At 37.6% G+C, this 21,764-nt stretch overlaps 1 protein-coding gene across 1 annotated transcript in view; it reads left to right on the plus strand.

Moving 5' to 3' along the window:
* Positions 1–200: 200 nt before the first annotated feature.
* Positions 201–21,764, plus strand: part of LOC116563416 — a 245,374-nt gene continuing 223,810 nt past the window's right edge. The window contains exons 1-5 of the mRNA XM_032296034.1: positions 201–206; positions 4,427–4,858; positions 5,324–5,453; positions 5,566–5,859; positions 6,411–7,058. Of these exons, the coding sequence (XP_032151925.1) occupies positions 201–206; positions 4,427–4,858; positions 5,324–5,453; positions 5,566–5,859; positions 6,411–6,745 (1,197 nt within the window). The 3' untranslated portion in view covers positions 6,746–7,058. The remainder of the gene's footprint in view (positions 207–4,426; positions 4,859–5,323; positions 5,454–5,565; positions 5,860–6,410; positions 7,059–21,764) is intronic.

A 21,764-nucleotide genomic window follows, 5' to 3' on the forward strand; every position in this document is an offset into this window, starting at 1 on the left:
TATTAAAGCTAATTGGTGGACAGACAGAGACTGTGCAGCCCTACTAAGTTAGCTAGTCAGAAGAGTCCTCTTAGAGAATGTGATGTTTGATCTGAGACCACGAGGGAAAAAAGAGGGGCAGCCATGTAAAGATCTAGAAGTAGTATTTCAGATTATGGGAACGGGAATGGCATAGGCAGAGTCCAGTGTGAAAACCTGGAATGCAGGTAAGCAAGAAGGAAAGAATAATAAAATAAGAATTAGACATACAAAGCTAGACATGGCATTAGAAAACTTTTGAAGGGTTAGGCAATATGGCATAGTTCATGTCATAAATTTATTCCTACTGCTATGCAGAGAAAAGATTCCAAGGGGGTAAACATGCCACAATGAAATAAATCAGTAGACTGCATCAGTACTGATAAGAAACTCTAGCAGACTGAACTGGAATGAAAGGTTATATTGGAAGAATTGCATGGATTTGGAAGCTATGTTAGTAACAGGAACAATATTCTTCGTTGACTTTTTGGAGACTGTAGGTGAAGGAATATAAACATAGAGATGACTAGTTGGTTGTGAGCTTTAAGCAGGTGTGTAATGATGCAATACTTGATAGAGACATGGTCAGAGAAAGTTTCTCTGTGATGGTGGTCCAGAATGTTGTTTTGGATACATTGAGTTTGAGATCTCTAGTAAGCATTCAGCTAGAGATGTCGTCTATATAAATTGTGTCTCTTTCTCTCCATATGAGTATCTTTAAGGACTCCCCTACAGATTTGGATGTCAGTGGGAATGAATGAAACTATGTAGGCAGATAATGCAGGTAAGTTCTGCAGAAATATGTTCTGTGGAAATCCAATAATAAGAAGTAGAAGCAAATAAGCTGTCATCAAGAAAGACTGAGAAAAAATGGCCATTTGTGTGAATGGGTCATAGTGGCCAACAGAAGAGTGTTTCAAAAAATAGAAAGTCATTGAATGAGTCAAAGGCAGCCTGCAAGTCAGGTAAGATGAGTTAAATATAATGAAGGCCAAATAATGACTGACGATGGCTTTGGAGATAGAGAACTCATTGGTATCTTAATAGAGAAGCTAATTAGCTGACTGTAGAGAGAAAATGATATACTAGAGGGTGAAAAAAAATAGCTCTCTAAAGATCACTTTAGATAATTTTTCCAAAAATTTTCTTCTGCAAATATCAAACACCAACTGGAAGTATCAATGTAATATTTATTTATTTTTAGAAGTCCATATGCATTCACACATTTATAAGCACACATGCCTAGATACACACTTGTGCACACACATGTGCACACACATTCACAGACACACACACATTTATTTTAAGAAGGAAGCTACTGATGTATGTATGTGTATGCTTATTAGAAAGGAGTACAGCTACTAGGCAATTAGAAACTATTTTAAACCCTAGGCCAAATTAGCAGCATATTCTATAAGGATTTTTTTTCCCAGCGGTTAGCAACTTGTTACTATGAATGATCTATTGAGCTGTGAAGGGATTTCCATAGTACTGAAATCTTGTGTGTGGAATTTCCACATATTTGTATACAAAGTTTATTTATACAACATTTCAAATACAGCCGTATTTCCTGCTTGATGTTAATGAACAGGAAAAATTCTCTGCAGCACTGTTCCTGTCAGAGAGGCATGGACAGATGTTCTAGAGAGGGTACTGCCTGTCACATGGAGGATTTTATGCACAAGACCTTGAGGCAGGTGCTATATATTAGCTCTACTAAATAAGTTGCATTATTTTCATTTTAAAGTGAATAAACAGACTCAAAAAGATTAAGCAACTTACCTAAGTGGCAGAAAGTAGCACTCTGTCAAGTAAATCAGTATTCAACTTCAGAATTTTTATGAATCAAAAAAATAGAAATACAAAGGAAAGTGCTTAGGGAACTGCTCTGTAAAATAAAATATCTCTCCCAGGCAGTTGCAGTTAACAGTACCTAATTTTCTAAGTTTCTCTGACAGCCACTTGTTACCTCCTCCAAAATAAAAATTAAACTAATCTGAGGGACAGACTTTTGTACCTCTGTCATTTGAGCCCAAATTTCCATCTTTGGAAACAAAGTTGCATACAACTGAAGTTAACTTTTGCATACAACTGAAGTTGCATACAAGTGAAGTTATCTAAGCTCAACTTGACACAAGTGCAAACATCTATGAAGTCTACAGATGTATCTGACTACAATTCAGCAAAACAGAAATCTTTAGCTGAGTAAAGTTATGACTGAGTAAGAGATCTTGCATTCAGAGGGGACAAAAGAATACACAGCTCAGTAACATTTCATCTGAAAACCCATAGAACGGTATTTTTAAATAAGATCATTGTTCCAGCTCAGAAATAATTGGTAATAGATATGTAATATTTAGCCGTACTTGGACACAATTTTAAAAATCAGCTCAAAATTGTACTGAAGGTGTTAAAACAGTGAGCTGAAAAGGGTTTGCATATGAGTATTGGCCTATTACAGCTCTATCTCTATTGGGAAACATGAAGTAAACACAGAAATAATTAGAAATATATATTAACTAAAAATAGAGCATTTAAATGAAACCACCAGTCTTTCAATTGATGTCTACAAGTTGTGAGCAAAGGTACTCTGCAGATGATCGGTGCTATTACCTATTTTTTGTAGAAATATCTAAGGTATACAAAGTTTCTACGTACATATGCTGATTTTTGCATATGATGGTTTACGAGGTTAGCAGAAATTATTATTAATATCCACATCTTATATATGGAAGCAAGACGTGAAAATAGGAGGCTTGTGGAAGTGACACAGTCAGTGTCAGTGTTTCACATAGCGTATAATGAGTATTCATTTAGATCATATTGTATGGTGGCTTGGCCTTGCTTTTCAAACTCCCTGACCCAAAGGACTTCCGATGGTTTCCAAAATGTTCCACAAACTATTATGTTTTCTAAGATATGTACACTGCGTAGGGTGGACTGGAGGGGAATTGTATCCTAGTTTTGTAGAGAGGGATTGAATGATCCAGTTTAGCATTCACAGTAATGATACTAGGTTACCACATTTTCTTGTGCATATAAGGCTTCCTATATTGTTTTGATGATTTATAGTCACATTTTACTATGTTTATATTTTTAATATCATGGCAACCTAAATTAAGAATCAAAAAAATAATTTAAAGTAAACTTTGAAAAATTTTTTCCCAGGGTGAAATTTACCATAATTCTTTAATTCACCTCAATTTATTTGTCCCTTGGTTTTGTTATGTCGTACTTCATTTATATTCATTTGTAGCATCAGATATTAGGCCGCATTTAATTTTCATCATCTTGATTTCCATAACTGGTTATACAACTTGATGAGAAAAAATATAAAGTGGATTTTGCTTCTCGAAAAAAAGACATCAAACTATCATGATCACATTGGGACTGTCAGTTCAAATTAATCAACTGTTTCTGTTTCCTTTTACTGGCAGGACAGAGGGACAGTGAGAGAAAGATTGAGAGAGACTGCGCAAAACTCAATCAGTCTTAAACAGGAACAAGAGAATCTGTTCCTCTAGGTCTGAATAATCAAGTGCATATATTTTTTTTAATTTTATTTATTTATTTTTTTTGAGACGGAGTTTCGCTCTTGTTACCCAGCCTGGAGTGCAGTGGCGCGATCTCGGCTCACCGCAACCTCCGCCTCCTGGGTTCAGGCAATTCTCCTGCCTCAGCCTCCTGAGTAGCTGGGATTACAGGCACGCGCCACCATGCCCAGCTAATTTTTTGTATTTTTAGTAGAGACGGGGTTTCACCTTGTTGACCAGGATGGTCTCGATCTCTTGGCCTCGTGATCCACCGGCCTCGGCCTCCCAAAGTGCTGGGATTACAGGCGTGAGCCACCGCGCCCGGCCCGCATATGTTTTTAATTAGCAACATCTTTGTACTCTGTGCCTCATTTAAATGCTTTTATTTGGTGTGTTGATTTTCTGTGATTACTTATGTTCCTACATGTCCCGAGAAAATAATTTAAACAATCAAGTAAATCAACCTAAATAGGCATAGAATTACATACAGTAGAGGAAAGCCTCTTTGCTGACAAGGAGGGATGGCCTCGACTAGCGTAACCCTCACACAGGGGGTTTGCTTTCCTTCTCTAACAAAAAGGGGGCATTTTCTGAAACCTATTTCTACACACGACAGGTATTGTTTCTGCATATACAAGAAGCACATGTTTGTCCACATTTGTCTAAGGAAAAGGGAAAGTTCACTTAACGTAACCCTAAGAAATCTGTTTTCACTCGGACTGGAAAGCACAAGATCCCCTTAAGAATTAGCCTCAAGCAGCAGATACTCTCCTTTTAGGTTTCTGTGTCTCCGTGAGTCAGATGGCTTCCCCAAATACGGTTTTGGAGAGAAGCACATCCTTTAATAGAGCTTCTGTTAAAAAGGACCGTATTAGAGAAAGTTGACCAAGGGCTTCGTTCCACGGCGACCGTTTCCTGCGTGTGCAGCTCCACACAGCGACCGCGGCCTGCAATGCGCGGAGCGCAGCGCGGCCTTCTCCAGCCGGAGCTGGGGATCCGCGGTGGCGGCCGGTGGCCACCGCAGGGAAATAAAGCCATTGCTGCCGCAGCAAAATGGCTCAAAGTCCAACCAAAGCCTGGCCTTTTCCTGTGAGTCAAGACTCTGCCTGTTTGGTTCTCCGTCTCGAGTGATTCCCGGCTCAGTAACGTTTCTCCTCCAGGGAGCCCTCTGCAACTCCACTGGCTGCGCCGCCTCCTCGCGCACCCGCCGCGCGCGCCCTGGGCGGGTGACTGGAGAGTGCGATGTCCCCGGGAAGGCAGATCCCCTACCTGGAACGACGGTTCCAGACCAGCGGGAACGCGCCCTAGTCCTTGACTAGACTAGATGGAAGTCCTTGACTAGACTAGCCTTGATGGAAGCAGGCGTGGGAGGAAAGAAAGCACGACGTCTAGGACTTCCCTCTAGTGTCAGAGCGGGAGGAAGAAGAACCTGAGAAGTCCCCGCGGAAAGGAGGCCGGGAGCGTGCGTCCAGCCCCATCCCAGGGCCCGGGAGAAATTCGTGCTGCGCCCGCCGCTCCCCGACCCCCGTCCCCACCACACACTGCCGCGCTCCTCACCAGTCTTTCTCGAATTTCCTGGCAAGTCTATCCACAACCTCCTGGTGCAGAAATCTGCACTGCACAAGTTAGGAGCCCGCAAGGGCCGGCAGTGTTACGGTGCCCCTCTTGCCATCTTCCCTCTTACTCCACATAGTTTCCAAGGTCCGCGTGGCCCTGGTTTTGGCCAGTTTTCCAACAGTTTCAACGCTGTTTATTTCCCCTTCCCGTCTCAGTCCACTAGCGCCTGCACCCGTGGCCGAGTGTGGGTGGCGGAGCCCCGGGTGACAGCACTGGAGACCGCGCACCCGGACCCTTCGTACCCTCGGTGTCAGCCAGTTGCCACGAGCAGTGGAACAGACACGAGTGGGGGCTGTTTGAAGCCAGAGTGAGGAGCCTGCCAGGCCCGGGAGAGCGCGCACTCCAGAGTTGGGAGAAGAGGGGGCAGCGCGGTAGACCAGAGGGAAAATGAGCTGAGAACCCAGGCAAAAAAGCAGGGTACATTGGGAGTCGCTCCGGCTTTCCAAAGGCAGGGGTGGTCGAGCCCTGTGCCAGACTTCGCACTTTCTTATCCAGTTCTTTGTGAAAGAAGCCGTTTCCTGCCCCCCTGCAGGAGCCCAGGCTGTGGGCGGCTCACTAGCGCTGCCCTGGGAATGCAGCCTCCGAGCTCCCTGCTCGCGGAGCCCAGCGCCGACACTCACTGGAGCTGCGTCCCCGGATCCGCTTAGAGGCTCTGCACCGATCCCGATCCAATTCAGCAGCGTTTTAAAAGGTAGCCGAGTGGAGATGCCTTTTCTTGTCTTTTTCATTCTTTCGTGCTCAGTCTTTTAAAATTTTAACAATAACCTGTCGTTTCTGAGTGGAGGGTTCTAAGACTCTTCACTGGGTTCAATTTAGGAATTTCAAATTGCGTTTCTCAAAATTTGAATGTGGTCCCCTTAATTGGTAATCAAGATCGCGGAGCCTTCCAAAATAGCCCTTTTCATCTTATGTAATTAGAGACCCACGAGCTTTCCAAAGCAGCTCTGGATTTTCCACAGTACAAATCTATATTTATTCATCTCTCCCCTCTCTCTCTCTCTCTCTCTCTCTCTCTTTCTCTCTCTCTCTCTCTCTCTCTCTCTCTCGTGCGCGTGTGTGCGCGCGCCTGTGCGTGCGTTCCCTTTCATTTCTAGCATTAGGAAACTCGTTCAGGGCCACTGAAAAGTCAGGGGAGGCTCAGATGTTAATTCCCAAGGATTCCTGTCTTTCCGGAAACGTGGACGCCAAATAAGTATGAGACTATCATTTTGGAGAAACAATTAACCCCTACCCAAAAAAAAGAGCACCGGAGGGGAGGAAGCTGGGCTGGAAGACAAGGAAGCTGCTGTTTGGATTCGCTGGTGGAGGAAAGTGCGACCTGGAGCTGGGCTTGGGGCCTCCTGTCCCCTTACTTCAGCACCAGAGGGGATGGACAGCGTCTCCGGACTGGGCTGCAGCCTCAGGGACCGAACTACGCTGCCGCCGCCGCTGTCCTTGCCGCCACTGTCGTCGCCACGGGCAGCTGGGCTCCTTGCTCCTCGCAGCTAAAAGGCGGTGGCTCTTATTACCCACTCGCTTCCCGGTCCCCTTCGTTGATGGATGAAAAGTACCCCTACCTCTACACCTGCTGTACCTAAGGACAGGACTCTGAGGAGTACCCTTGCTCCGCAGATTAAACTCTCGGCAGCAACTTGAAGAATTATCTTTCTATAGGGGCCTGGGAGGAATTCTGGCAGAAGAGTAAAGTAGAAGTTCTTAGAAGCTCTGAGAAATCATGGGCGGCGCAATTGGGGTCGAAATGCTCAAAGGCCCACACTTCTTGAAATAAGCAGAATGGTCCTAAGTGGATTGCAACTGTTTTGGAAATAGCTTTGTGAAAAGAGACTGGAGATCTACTCAGAATTCTGCGTTAGAGAAACTGAAAAGACATCTAATTTCACTGCTCGGCAGGTAAGTGATGGCACTATTATTTTTGCTTTTCAAAATTCTAATGACTTGTCTTATGTCTTAACAGAAAGAACACAAGCAGTGTAATTTCTCCTTAGGTTAAGGGGGAGATAAGCTATTTTGTTTTAAAATAACTGTTTCTGGATCATTGTGTGACAAGAAGAATCAGAATAACATATATGTTGCCTTATATAATTATGGTAAACTTTTAGCTGGCCATTTTTCTTATTGCTTATCAAATAGCTTTTTGAATCTGTGCATATCTTGTTTATTTTTTCCCAAAGCTAATACAATCTGACCTTTGATAAGATAATTTTGTTGTCTTATGTATGCCATTAAAAGTGATCCTGTCTGTGTTACACAAGACTCAAAAAGTTAAAATAGAGAGGGGTTAACCATGCCCTTTAACACATTCTATATGGTTATAATTTACCAAACTATGCACGGGAACAAACACATGTATACATACACACCAGATTACTCACTCCGTGGCGACCCCCAAGCATACCTACACCTGTAGAATCTTACCTAAAAAGACACTCATATTTCTACTTAGCGTCCTCTTTCCAGCCTTTTAAAGCTCAAGACTGCTTTCTCAAACCCGATCTGCCAGAAGGCAGTAAACGAGAAGCTTTAGTGTGCCTCTTTAAAAGAGCTGGATTTCAAAATCATTCTAATTTAATAGTTCTACAAAATACACTTGTCACTGAAATCCGGAAAGTGAAAGGGGCCAATAGGTTCTTGACAAACCATAAACTTTAAAATGCTAATTAAATCTGTTTTCTGTTGATTCTTATTTCTAGTCCTCCCCTGGAGCTTTAAAATTACAATCTTTCACATTGACCTTGATAAGCATTCTGCTTTAATAAAAAGGGTTCACTGGGCAAAAGCAGTTACACAAATTTATAACCCGTGCCTGACGTTTCACTAAGAACTCGATCAATTCCAATGAGTACATTTAGTTCAGCGAAGAGTTTCGACTTGCAAGGATGGAATTTTACAGTCATGTAAATACATGTGATGAGCTATGCACAATCAACTCATGGAAAGAGTTTGCCGCTTTGAAAAATTACAGTTGTTTCGGTTTTACTTTTAATTTCACTGGTTATGTGTAACTGTTAAGAAGATGCCTCTAATGCACATCTATGCGTACCTTCTCAATTTTAACACAAAAAAATCATTGGAGGCTGTTAGAGTGGCATTCATTGGTGGGCTGATGTCCTCTTGTTTTATGTTGGCTGAGTGAAGCAATTACTCTCTGAGGAAAAATCATTCTTAACTGTCACCACTTACCATGAACCTGCTTGCTTAGCAGAAAGCGAGCAGAGGCATCTTTGTCATCGAGCTCCTTGGGGGCTCTGTTGCCCTATATAGGTCAAGAATGATTATCTGAGGAGCAGAAACATGTATCATTGATTTGGGTTCCTTCCCAGGAAACCTACAATATGCTCTTAACACAATCCTTTTTCCCCAACGGGAGAGGTATGGAAGTAAAAATATCACATGGGAGACTTAATCATATTTTAAGAGAGTTACAGCATGTTGTTAGATGATTATTTCGGTTGTCAATTAATTAACATAAGGGACTCCCCTAGTCAGTAGGACATAAAATAAAAGCAGAGAATCTGTTTCAAGAAGCACTCCTGTGGGTATATGACCGCAGTTCCCTTCTCAGGGACAGAGGGGGCAGGCTTTCTCTACGTGTAGTTGAAATCTCACAAAGTGAAAGTTACCTTTGCCTAATCCCTTAGGAGATTTAGTCACAGAAATAAATAGCTCTAGTTCACCCCCAATTCATGAAAGTTCACGGAAGCCCTTGTCAATCCTTATCTCTAGGGAAATGTCCTTACATTGAAATAGTTTGGCAATGCAACTTAATGCCTGCCTAATGCTAATCTCTGATTGCAAAGCAGATAGTCAAACAGACAAACAAGAAAGTGGGTAGTCGAAACTAACGCATAGAATCACTTGTTTTTAAAGAAAAATTAGCATTTTATTGAGGGATATCTGTATCCTACTAAGAGCAACTATTTGGTTTGATAGTTATTTTGTTTTGCTAAAGAGAAAGGATGCATGAAGTCTTGGGAGTAGCAAACAGTAATTCAGTATCTCTTCCCCATTAAAAAAAAAGTTTTATTGGATAAGGTTAAGTGTTCTTGGCTGTTGCTTACATTTGAGACAAAAGGGAAAAGTGAGATAGGATTACATAATCTAGAAAATGTAAAGTGTATATAGGAGCAGAGGATAATTAAAAATGAGGCCTGGAATCCGTTCAATTGCCTTCTTCCAAAATATTATAAAAACACTTCTTGATTAATTTTTGCATAGACCTTATAAGTCTTAGTTACATATTTTAATGTAATTATTAATACCATGAAATTATATTGGATTCTTATGCCCACAGTTTGCCTTTGGAGTTATTTACTTGGGTTTGAACCAAGATGAAACATTTTCAAAAAATATAAAAATAAGAAACGGCTATTGCTATTATTTAGTAATTGGCTTTTTTTGACCATGTAAAGATTTATATATTCCAGGCAGCTAGCCTGCTTATTCACCTGGCATTGTCGAGCAAAACAAAAAACCACTAGGGGAAAAAAAAAAGCATATTGTAAGCTAGAAATCATTTCCATAGTCATCTCACCTTACCAGAAATCTGTACAGTGAGTTATGGAATAGGACTCACAGGGAGAGAGACCTCTTATTTGGTGTTTTCTTCCTGTGTAGCTCAGCAGCGTGAGCATATAGCATACACTGGGAGAGACAGCACGTTGTGGCATGACACATGTTCCACATTACGTTGTAGGGAAATATGTAGTACCTGACAGTCAAATGATCAGAATTCTTTAACTGCTGGCCATAAGATAGTCTACAAGTCACTCAGTCCACTGAAGATTAATTTTTCTTCCTTAAATTTGGGGATGTTTTACCTGTTAATGAAGGCACAATAATTTACATACAGCTGATAGCTAAACACTCATGAGTCAAGGATACCTACTTTGTTGGATACTGGAAAGTCCAAATTCAGTGATTTTGAGAGTATTTTGGAAACAAGTGCTCTATCTGAGTTATGATAACTAATTTCCAATAGCAACCATTCATTCATCCAAAAAAATCCTGCTTATTACTGTATGGCAGGCACACCCCTTATATTTAACATCTCTTAGCATAGGGAATATGGTACCCTCCTGATAATTTGGCAGTCATTTTCTTTATATCTCTTAATGGTAGAAATATAAATGATAGTCAATGCAGGCTGGACTTGGTTTAAAAATATTTATTACTCAAAATTGACACCACGTTCTATATCAATTGGACAAACCTAGCTGACCTGAGGTTATTTTAACAACTTTCATTTTGGCCTTCAAAGAATCTATCACTTTGTGTCATAATTTTCTAGTTTATGAAAGAGGATTAATGTTTTTCATTAGTGATATTGATAAGAAAAGTCATAGGATGAAATAGAATTTAAAACCCCATATCCTAAAACATCCAGAAAACATTGTGATTTGACTGCTGGCTTGTGAGCATGGAGTAAAATGTGGACAATATGAGGGCTGGTCTAAGAGGCCAGCCTGTTGTCTTGATTTAGTCCAAAGCCTGGATTCTATTCATAGGCCTCTTTAGGAAATCTCAAGTTATGCAATATTTCATTATCTATTTGCTCTTCTCAGTTGGGGTTTTAAAAGTGACTATGTTTTTTTCAATGTAATTTATCAACATTTGGTCTGTATAGATTTCTAGACTATCACGAAAAATATACTGATGGTATGCTTAGGAAATATAGGTCAATGTTTGGTGTTACAGTTATTTCCAGTATTGATTTGTGGTTAAACTATATGATTGCACCAGACATGAAAAATTATACCATCAGCTACTTAATAATGTAATTCAGATTATTTTTGGTCAAATAATAATAAATAAACAAGTAAATAAATAAGTAAACCCAGGAACAATCAAAAAAGGAAAATGAAAAAGAACTGAGAGTAAGAGGTCATTAAAATAATGTCTTGAGGCCAGGGAATTTATCTGTGAGTTATAGTTACATTATCACAGGAAAGTTTCTTCAGCACATTCCACACACTGAAAGAGTCAGCAGACCATATTAGGTCTCCTGAATTTGGTCTTCAATTTGTCTGCAAAATTAAAGAGATCGTGTTCATTTTTTTTCAAAAAAAGTACTATTAAATCAATTCATTTGAATACTTGCTAATTATCACTTAATCAAATTTAATGTACATACTTGAAGATATTTTTAAAATTAAAAAATGTGAAATAATTGTATGCTACTCTATATGTTTAACAAATTTACAATTTCAGTTAAAGATTTAGTTTTTAAAAAGAATAAGTTCGTGGTAAATTCACTAAATAAGTTAACTGAAAATAGAAATCTTTTAGAAATGGTGCAATAATTTTAACAATAATGTGTTACTTATATAAAACTATGAAAAGGTCAAGTGCAGTGGCTCACCCCTATAATCCCAACTCTTTGGGAGACTGAGGCAGGCGGACCATATGAGGCCAGGAGCTGGAGACCAGCCTGGGCAACACAGTGAGACCTCGTTTCTAGAAAAAAAAGAAAAAAAAAAGAAAGGTAAAAATTTTTAAAAGAATATCAGGATGTGGTGGAGTGTGCCTGTAATCTCAGCTACTCAGGAGGCTGAGGAGGGAGGATCACTTAAGCTCAGCAGTTTGAGGCTGCAGTGACGTATAATCACATCACTACACTCCAGCCTGAGATTCTCTCTCTAAATAAATAAATAAATAAATAAAAACATTAAAAAAAAGAATAATAAATTTTATTTGAATCTTCTCAAAGGGAGCCACAGTGAGAAATAAGTATCTGAGATTAAGAAATTTAAGAGTATAGATGAGAAAACAGTATTTTATCATTAAAAATGCATCCATCACACACAAAATCTGAGGTTCAACATGGTCTGTCATCGATTGATTGTGTGGTCTTGGGGAAATCACTTTATCTTAATTTAGCAGCTTATCTGTATGCTTGGTCCTGTTGGTAAATCATTATCATGTCCATGAGAAAATAAACAATGTCTGTGTTTAGTTGAACTCATAAACTTTCCTTCCACTTCTGTCATGCCATTCTTCTTGAAAATGTTTCCATGTTCTCAAGGTGGAACCTACATGGGGTTTAGAATCAGGCTTAAGTTTGAATCATGATATAGAAATGGCATTAATGACAAAAATTTAGGCCAGGAATGTGAAGTCACACACTGCAATGTGTTACTGGGAATAGTTAATGAGCAAGTTGTATAGAACGGCTAGTGCATTCCCAGGATTTGGTGAAGTTAGTGAGTGTTATGACTTAGCTTGTTAGGCCAGTCTGTGCACATGGCTCTGATCAAATACCAGTCTCTCATTTCTCCAGATAAATGCCCCATGCTGTATATTCTCTTCCAAACATATTAATGTCACCACCACATAGTTCTTTTCTTCATGCTTTGTCCTAGAGTTTCCCTTTTCTGTTTACTTATTCAAACCTATATCTCTTTGCATAAATTGCAATTTCAAACACCTGCAGGGTGCAGGCAGTTCATGTAAGGGTCAGGCTGGCCAGTGAGGTCTGCATCACACTGCAGAAAGTGAGCCCATCAAGAGTCCTCAACTCAGCTCTGCTCAGTTAGAACCAAACGTGATAGCTGAAGACAGAGAATTTTGTGTTACATCTACGTTTTGTTTCACCTAATTTGATTGTTAAGATTTTGCATGGAATGAAACAAACTACATGCTAGATTCCACACACAGCTGCAGAGGCTTTACATTTTTCATTTCCATGACATTTAATAGAAACCCCAAACTGAGATATTTAGTCGGATTTTTTCCAGTTCTTCTTGTTTTCATCTAAAAATGAGACAATAAAGCATGACTTGATAAAAAGACTTACATTAATATGTTTTTACAATTTTAAAGTAAATAAACCTAAAAAATAAAGAGTGGCTGAGGTAAAATAGATGCTTCATGTTTTTGAATGGGCAAAAGTTTTGTGGGGAAAAACTAACTCATAGAATAAAGAATGAAATTAGGTCCATAATGTTCCATAATATGTATTCTTCCAGCATCTTTTCCAGCTACTGTGTTTTTGCCCCTCATACACACACACCAGCTACAATAACCAGTTAATAATCTTGACTAACAGTGAGACTAAGAAAAGATGATTAGTTACTACCACCTGCAAATATTCCCTCTTTTCAGAATACAAATTTTCTACTTTTGTGTCGACTCATATGTGTAAAACAGATAACGTCTTTAGAAAGTTTTTTTTTACATTTCGTCAGCAAATTATAACACACTCTATAGAATGTTCTGTTGGAGTTCACAAGTTGAAGGCAGATGTCTTATTGTATGTTCAGTGATGTAAGTCCACACACCCACGCAAGTTCACAGACACAGGGATGGGTAAGATTATGCTTTGGTTTGATATATGGCATTTTTTTTTTTTGGTAATTTCTTCTTTTCTAATCCTTGTTAGTAGTGACTGTGCCAAAGGGAAAAACAACTCTGCCATTGTTGATGGAAAAAAAGGAGCCTATTTTGCCTAATTGGTATTTGTATATTTTAATTTCTTTTTTGGCTAGAAGTGACAAAATCCCAGCTCAAAGTGGTTTAACCCAAATAAGCAACTAAACAACAACAACAACAACAACAACAACAACAAAATATATATATATATATATATATATATATATATATACAAAAGAGAATTAGTGGCTCATGCAGTAGTAGATTAATTACAGTAAGTATAGCTTGATTAAAGTGTTCAAACATTATCCATATTCCTCAGTGCTGTCTTCATTCCAAAGTATGGTTTGCCTACTTGATAACGTTTGCCTCTTTAAAGAAAGAGAACCTTTAAATAAAGGTTCTCACTTTCTCTCCCTCATTCCTATCTTCTATGTTTCTTTTTCTGTCTGCCTTTCTGTTCTCCCCGTCTCTTCTCTATCTCTTTCTCTGTCTTCCCACCTCCTTACCAGTTATAGGTGTACAGTGTTTCCTTTCCAAATCCAGTTCCCTTCCTCAATTGTTTCAGTAGATGTACTCAGATTGACCAAGGGAATATTGCATATTGGACTGGATCTCAAAGTAGAGTAGGCTCTACAGAACCACATTGATTGAGGGGTAATCCTTAAATGACCATCATAGAGCAGTTTTCAGCAGAAGGGAGAGTTTACATTAAAGAACAGAAAAGAACAACACCTGTCCCCCCTGATACTAGTGAAGAATCTACCCAAGGTTTCTAACTCACTGAATTTATCTACTGTTCATGGAATACTCAGCAAAAGTGGGCTGGTTGGCTTGTTGTTTCTCTAAAAGCTTTTTTTTTTCTTAAGGAAAGAACATGTTAAGATGGAATGTTTGACCTTCGGTGTAACTAATACATCAAAGCTTTGTGGGTGTCCTTTTCCTGTATTATTAACAAACACGTAATACGAAAAGGACTCACACGCATGGATTAAGAAATCAGTGGGGATGAAAGCATTGTGCTTCCTGAATAGTTATTTTTTCTATATTTGGTGATTTTTTTCAGTAGTTTTAAATGATATTTTCTTATTTAACATGTGGCAAGCCTGTTCCAGCTTAGCTAGACTATTTACCTTTTATTTTCCTGGTCTGGTTTTAATCTTAAAGAAGCAAAACTCCAGAAAGCAGATTAATCTACTTGTATACATTTTACACCGCTTATTATAGATATTACAATCAATAATACAATAGGGCACATTTAGAGTCAAAGTAAGTCAAGTTATGGTAGTTTGTCTAATTCATTAATTTTGCAAATTGACTGTTCATTTTTCTCTTCAAACACATCATTTTCTTTACTTAAGAATCCTTTTAAGCAATTAGAAAAAGTTAAAAATTACCTATTATCCACCTAATTTATTTTTATTTTCCATGTTTTGTTTTTTATTTCTAAGAAATCTCCTTGAAGCTGGAGCTAGAAGTTTCTGTATAAAGCCTTCATAGGGCATGATAAATGAATCTGGGGAAATGTAACCCTACACTTTAGTTTCCATTCGTAGTATTATTCTCTCACATTCTACATGTTATTCATGATTATTAGAATCCTGTTTTAGGGCATCTCATTTCATTCTACAGCAGGACTAGGAAACTGACTCTTTCACTCCTGTTTTACAAATGAGGTGCAGAAAAGTTAAATGCTTCTCTATTAGATTAAGTCCAAATTGAGATTTGGGATCAACATTTAATATTTTTCTATTTATAAGTGGTTCAGGAAGAAAGACTGTCTCTCTTCGTATAATGTCTATTACAGGCTTGATTTGCTTCAGATTGCAGTAAATGAACAAAAAACAAAAACAAAAAAATAAAAAAAACAGAACAGCTGAATTTCTGACTTTTAGCTTTACTAAGTAACTGGAGGCATTTAGATTCTCAAGAATCTTGAATGGTTCATGTATTATCTTGATATTAATCTCATGTAGAGAGGCTTTTGGGGAGCATAATCACATGTTGAAAGTCATATTTTACAAGCTTCAGTGAGCCGTGGTGGACCAGGGTGTTGTTGCTGCATTCAGACTTGAGGTGAATGCTGGACCTAACGGGGTGAATGTCAGAAATGAGCCTATTAAAACTAAGTGACTAGATGTTAGTGATGCCACTATTAAATAAAACAAGAATCAAGAGGCCAAATGAGATAATGTTTTTAGGTGCTAGGTAAATGCTAACATGTTCTGTAAGTGTGAAATACTCTTTGGAAGGAAAGATGTGACATCTGGCATGGAACATGTCAAATGCATAATGAGAGGGCATAACAGCCAAATGCAGGTGAAGGACTCATTACTTTTAGAAAGAGGGTAAAACCTGACCTATCCAACTCAGAGTTACCAAAGTGGAGATTACCACTGAAGCTATGAAAACATATTAGCTATTTGAGAGAATGAAAGAAAAACAAATGTTTACAGACATAAATAACTTGCAAAAGTAAAAAACAAATAAGAGGAAAGAAGGTAATAACAGAGTATGCAGAAAGCGTAGGGGAAAGGTATAAAGGGAAATGCATAGAGTTCTAAGAAACATACCATGGTTAATAGTGTTGATACTGCACAGAGGTGAAAGGAATGAGTGTTTGAGGTGCCTTTTTGTTTGCTCAAAAGCAGATCATGGGGCACCTTGGAGAGAAACATTACTGAAATATTATTGATATAATCTTTGGACTGTCAGACCCTCAGGATCAAATCAAGGATAGATAATAGAAAGACCACATTCATTCTAGGAAGAAGGTAGCGATCGGTAGGGATTTTGTGAAAAAGAAAAAGCACTGCAGAATTATTGCTGACAACGTGCGTTGTCTCCTTCATCACTTCCGGTTTACAGCCTGCTTTAGAATTAGGTGATGCTGCCTTTCTGCGAATGTAAGTACTTTGTTGCATTAGATCAAATCAGGTCTGTCTGTAGTGATGAAGGTCTAGTGATTGGAATTATAAATGAGAGTACAGTCAACCAAAAAGATACACACACTACTTGGGAAGACATCTGTTTAAAGTTTTCTTTTCTCCACCTAATTATATATTTAATTTTAAGTGATCACGTAAAATATACATATAAAATAGTCAATAGTTACTCAAGTTTGTTTTAGCCACAGAAAATTGACTTTTCTCCACTGGTAACGTAAAGTAGTGCTGACTTTGTTTGAAAGGCTGCCATTCCTCTCAGGTAATGGTGTCCTCCTTTTATTATGTTATCCTATTACATCCTCTTCTATATGATTAGTCCTCTCTGCCTTTCATCTTGTGTAAATTTTTTATATTTTTCTAAACGAAATTTTGAAGCATCAAGAATGCATACAAAGCATGGGCAGACCCCTCTAAACTTTGTTAGTGGACTTTCTATCTCACTGAGACTCAGGGACCTGGAAGATTAAACAGCTGGGCTGTTTGTTCCATCAGAACAACTAGAATTTCCCAAGTTCAGGCAAACAAAAGCTTGCTTTTGTCTGATACTCAAATTTCTCTCTCAATTACTCAGATTCTCCAGATAATTGCTTGGCTTTTATCTTGGTGCTAGAGGAGTGAATTATCTACTTTCTGGCGGCCAATTAAGTTTTCTAAACTGCTAGTGGGCCTTTTAGCAAATTACCTTTTCAGTGCACTAAAAGTCTCCCCAGTAACCCAAAGTAATTAATGTACCACCAAACAGTGGGCAATTTATGCACTCACCACTGATGGGGGCAGACAGTTTAAAGCATTAATAGGAGCATGTACATTGAGTCACAGTGAAGTATGGAGTCACTGAGCCTCTGTGAAGCCAACCCATGGAGGGTGAGGAGGTGTTTATCACTGCGGAGAAGGGAGGAGGGGCACAAGAGATGCTCCCTACCCTTGCAAGCTGCAGGTAATGCTGTCAGCCATTATCTGGATGGAATTCCTATATCATCATCTGCATACTTGGCAATAATAGGCAAGTTAACAACCCATGGTTGTGAAGAATTACCTGGTTACGGATTTTTATAAAAGTATTCTTTGTGAAGTAATCAACTTCTTTATTTTTTCATGTGCTGACCATTGTGATTTTTATCCTGGTTGTGTTTGTGAAATGGAATAATTTGTTTCCGTCAATTAAGAAAAAGTCAATGACTTGGATGTAAATGAACCTACTACATGTAACTGTTTTTGGTTATGTCATTTCTCCTGTTTCTCCGTAAACATACTGATAACTGTAGTGATTCATGTCTACTTTGTTAATTACCATTATTTGCTGTTGTGGTTCATATTCCACCTGGAATATCTGGAAATTCAATTGAAAGAGTTTTTTAAGGCCCCCTTTTTTAGGTCTCATGAATCATATTTCAAGCCATATATGCATACCACTACATACCATTCTACTAAATAAGTCACAGGTATCCTTCCTTGTTCTTAGAGGATATTATCAAAAACATGGACACATGCCAAAGATTTCCTCTTCATGCTTATGAATGGAGGAAATTGCTTGGAGAGCTAAACGATTCTACTAGGTATAATTCAAAGTTGTTGGGATTTTTTTAAAAAATAAAATTCCTTTAAATCTTACCCAATCTTTATTCCTCTGAAACATTTTTGGGAGGGGGAAATATGACTGAAATAGGCAAAATAGTAGAATAATCAAGTAAATGAAGCCTAGAAATTATTTACATTGTTTTTATAAGCATATGAAGCCTTCAGTGGGCTATTTTCTTCTGAGAACAATTAACAAAACTCCAAATGAAATACAGCCTTTTCCTTCAATGTGTACTTCCAGCAAATTTGCATAAGATCCTCACTTTAGTGTACTTAGATGAGACAAATTACTGAGCCTTTTCAAGTTTATCAGGGATACATATTCAGACATTGAGTCCTCGGAGGAAGATGGCACTCAAATAGATGAAAGTTTTGACCATTAATCTCAGACTATATTATAACTGTTCCTAATAAACATGTAATTTAAACAACTGGAAAAAGTCCAATAAGAAGAAAAAAAAAAGTTTTGGCATCTGATGGTTACTTAGCATATCTTTTTGTAAAGAATAAAAGCTCTCTGGCTTCCAACAAAGAATTTGTGAGCTGTATGGCAGTGTTTTGAACAAGGAGATCATTTATAAATGCTGTCTTTATTTGGGAAATAATTACTGGAGGCAGCTGCAGGTTTTAATGACTTTTAATAAAGTATGTTATAAAGTGAATTAGCAATAAATGTCTAACAGATGATACTGAATCAAGGTATTAAAGAATATCATTAGATCTATATCTTGGATTGTTAAAGCAATAAATGTGTTCTTGTTAATACCCGTGGTTTTTTAATTTTCTAGGACAGTTGAAGGAAATTTCAAGGCAGGTTAATTTTTAATGAAGAGGATTAATCTATCAATTACCCCGGCTAGCACAGTAAAATTTTATATATGTAACTGATAAGAGTATCAAAGCTAAAAACTCTTAAATTTCAGCGATATATAGAATTGTAAAGTTCACAGATAGTATCTCAACATACCGTATTTCAGCCACTTTAATTATTCAGACTTTCATTTAAAAGGTATATATACTTTATAGAGGATAAGAAAGTTTGTAAGAAAAATCTGTGCTTAACACTTGCTTTGCTGGCATTACCAAAACTAAATTTCAAAGTCAGGTGGTCAGATGCCAATGATCAGGGGCAAATACACATAATAACCCACACTTCCTGTTTGTACAAGAATTGCTGGGCCACCTCAGTATGCAGAGGGATGCAGGATAAATTTGTTTAAAAACCAAGCTTAGTTACCAACCTCCAGAGGGGAGCAGAGCCAGGCTGCCATAGCATTGTGATGTATATATACTCACAGATGATCAGGTTAGGCAACTGACCCTCAGAACGTCTACAATTTGTTTCAAGCTTCAAATTTAGTTCCTGAGGGAGTTTAGATATTAATTATGTCTTATTTTGTGATGATCCTCCGAAAAGGATAAAGGAAAATTGAATAATGTTTAATGGATATCTCTGTATGGAACCATAGTCCAGGGCAACCTAGGATGTTGAGAAACAAGACAAAAGGCAAGTTGTTAAGTCTTGGTTGCCTTCTCAAAGGATATTTAATTATGTTAAATTTCCTTCACAGATGCAGCTATCAGCCAGGTATAGTGGCTAACGCCTGTAATCCCAACACTCAGAAAGGCTGAGGCAAGAGGATTGTTTGAGGCCAGGGGTTTGAGATCATCCTGGACAACAAAGTGAGACCCCATCTCTACAAAAAGTAAAATAATTATCTGGTCATGGTGATATGTGCCTGTTGCAGCTACTCAGGAGGCTGAGGTAGGAGAATTTCTTGAGCCCAGGAGTTCAAGGCTGCAGTGAGCAATAATCACACTACTGCATTCCAGTCTGAGCAACAGAACCAGAACCTGTCTCAAAACAAAATAAATAAACAAATTATAGTTGCGGCTATGCACAGCTATGTTATATTTAAACAATTACTTTTCCTTTAACCTTTTATTTTAAACTAATTATAAACTCAAAGAAAGTTCAGACATACTTTCTCATAAAACCTTCATCCAACTTCCCTAATGATAACTTCTTACATGACTAGAGTACAATACGCAAACCAGGAATTGATATCATATAGTATTACCAAATACTCTATAGCCTTATTTAGATTTCACCAGTTTTTCATCTGTGTGTGTGTGTGTGTGTCTGTGTGTGTAGTTCTGTGTAGCTTATTTCATACGTAGATTTGTATAACCACCCTCACAGTCAAGATATGCAAGTGTTTTATCACCACGAATAAACTTCCTTCGTCTATCTGGTATAGTGTGATTCACACCCAGCTACCCTGGAAACCACGAATCTGCTCTCTCTCTCTATAATTTTGTCATTCTGAGAATGTTACATAAATGGAGTCATATGATATGTAGCATTTGAGATCAGTTTTTTTCATTCAGAGTAAACTATCCAAGTTGTTGCATGTGCCAGGAGTTTATTCATTTTAATTGCTAAATAGTATTTTGTGGTATTCCAACTCTTCTAGTCTGTTTGCTCATTTAGTGATCTAAGGACATTTAGGTTGCTTTCTGTTTGGATTACTGTGAATAAAGATGCTATGAACATTCATGTATAAGTAATTTGTTATACAATAATAGATAACTGCAATATCTCCCTATGAGAATGCTTGATCATTTAATAGAAAATATTACAATATATTTTGAGAAGGTAGGTAGGCAAGGTACCAGAGAACGAAGGACTTGAACCAGTCACACTAAGTTTTAAACTGGCTTTCATAGATGGATGATGGTTTTTTACTGGTTACATTTGCTGTTTTAGTTTCTGATATAATACTGTAAAACAATAATAATTTTCTAGGAATTAATGCAAAATTTAAACAAATCAATAAACTCCCAAGAAGTATTGATTTTCTAAGAAGAGGTTCTAGGTAATGCCATATTTACTTGATTTTATAATTACTCACATATTCTATAACAAAAAAATAAATAAATGGGTTTGGAAAATTTAGAAAAATGTACATACATTATATACAAATATAATTTTTTTACAATTTATATTTTTTAGAAGTTCACAAATACATTTATAAAAACTGGAACATATATTGTGTCATAAAGAAAACTATTTTGAACTTCAAATGATTAAATTTCAAAGACCATGATGTCTTATCAATATAGTTTAATTAAACATAAATTAATTAAAAATAATTAGAGTTTTTCAACAAATGAAGCCGAAACAACTGAACATTCACATGCAAAAAAAAAGAGTCTAGACATAGACCTTAAATGTCTTCACAGAAATTAACTTACAATGAACCATTCCCCCAAAGTAAAATTTAAAACCACCAAACTCCTTGAAGATATCATGAAAGAAAATATAGATGACCTTTGGTATGGCAATGACTTTTTAGATATAACACCAAAGGTATAATCTTTGAAGGAAATAATTGATTAGGTAAATTCATTAAAATAAATAAGTCTCCTTTGTGAAAGATAATATCAAGAGAATGAGAAGACAAGCTATGGCATAGGAGACAATCCTTGCAAAGGATATATCTGATAAAAGACTGTGATCCAAAATATACAAAGAGCAAATAAAGACCAGTAATAAGAAAATAAACAAACAAAAAAACAAATTAAAAAATAGGTAAAGGTCCTTAACAAACACCTCACCAAATAAGATATTCAGGTGGCAAATAAGCATATGAAAAAGTATTCAACATTTTATGTCATTAATAAATTGCAAATGAAAACA

The sequence above is a fragment of the Sapajus apella genome, unplaced genomic scaffold, assembly GCF_009761245.1.
Source record: "Sapajus apella isolate SASKATOON/1434 unplaced genomic scaffold, GSC_monkey_1.0 scaffold35, whole genome shotgun sequence".
NCBI lineage: Eukaryota > Metazoa > Chordata > Mammalia > Primates > Cebidae > Sapajus > Sapajus apella.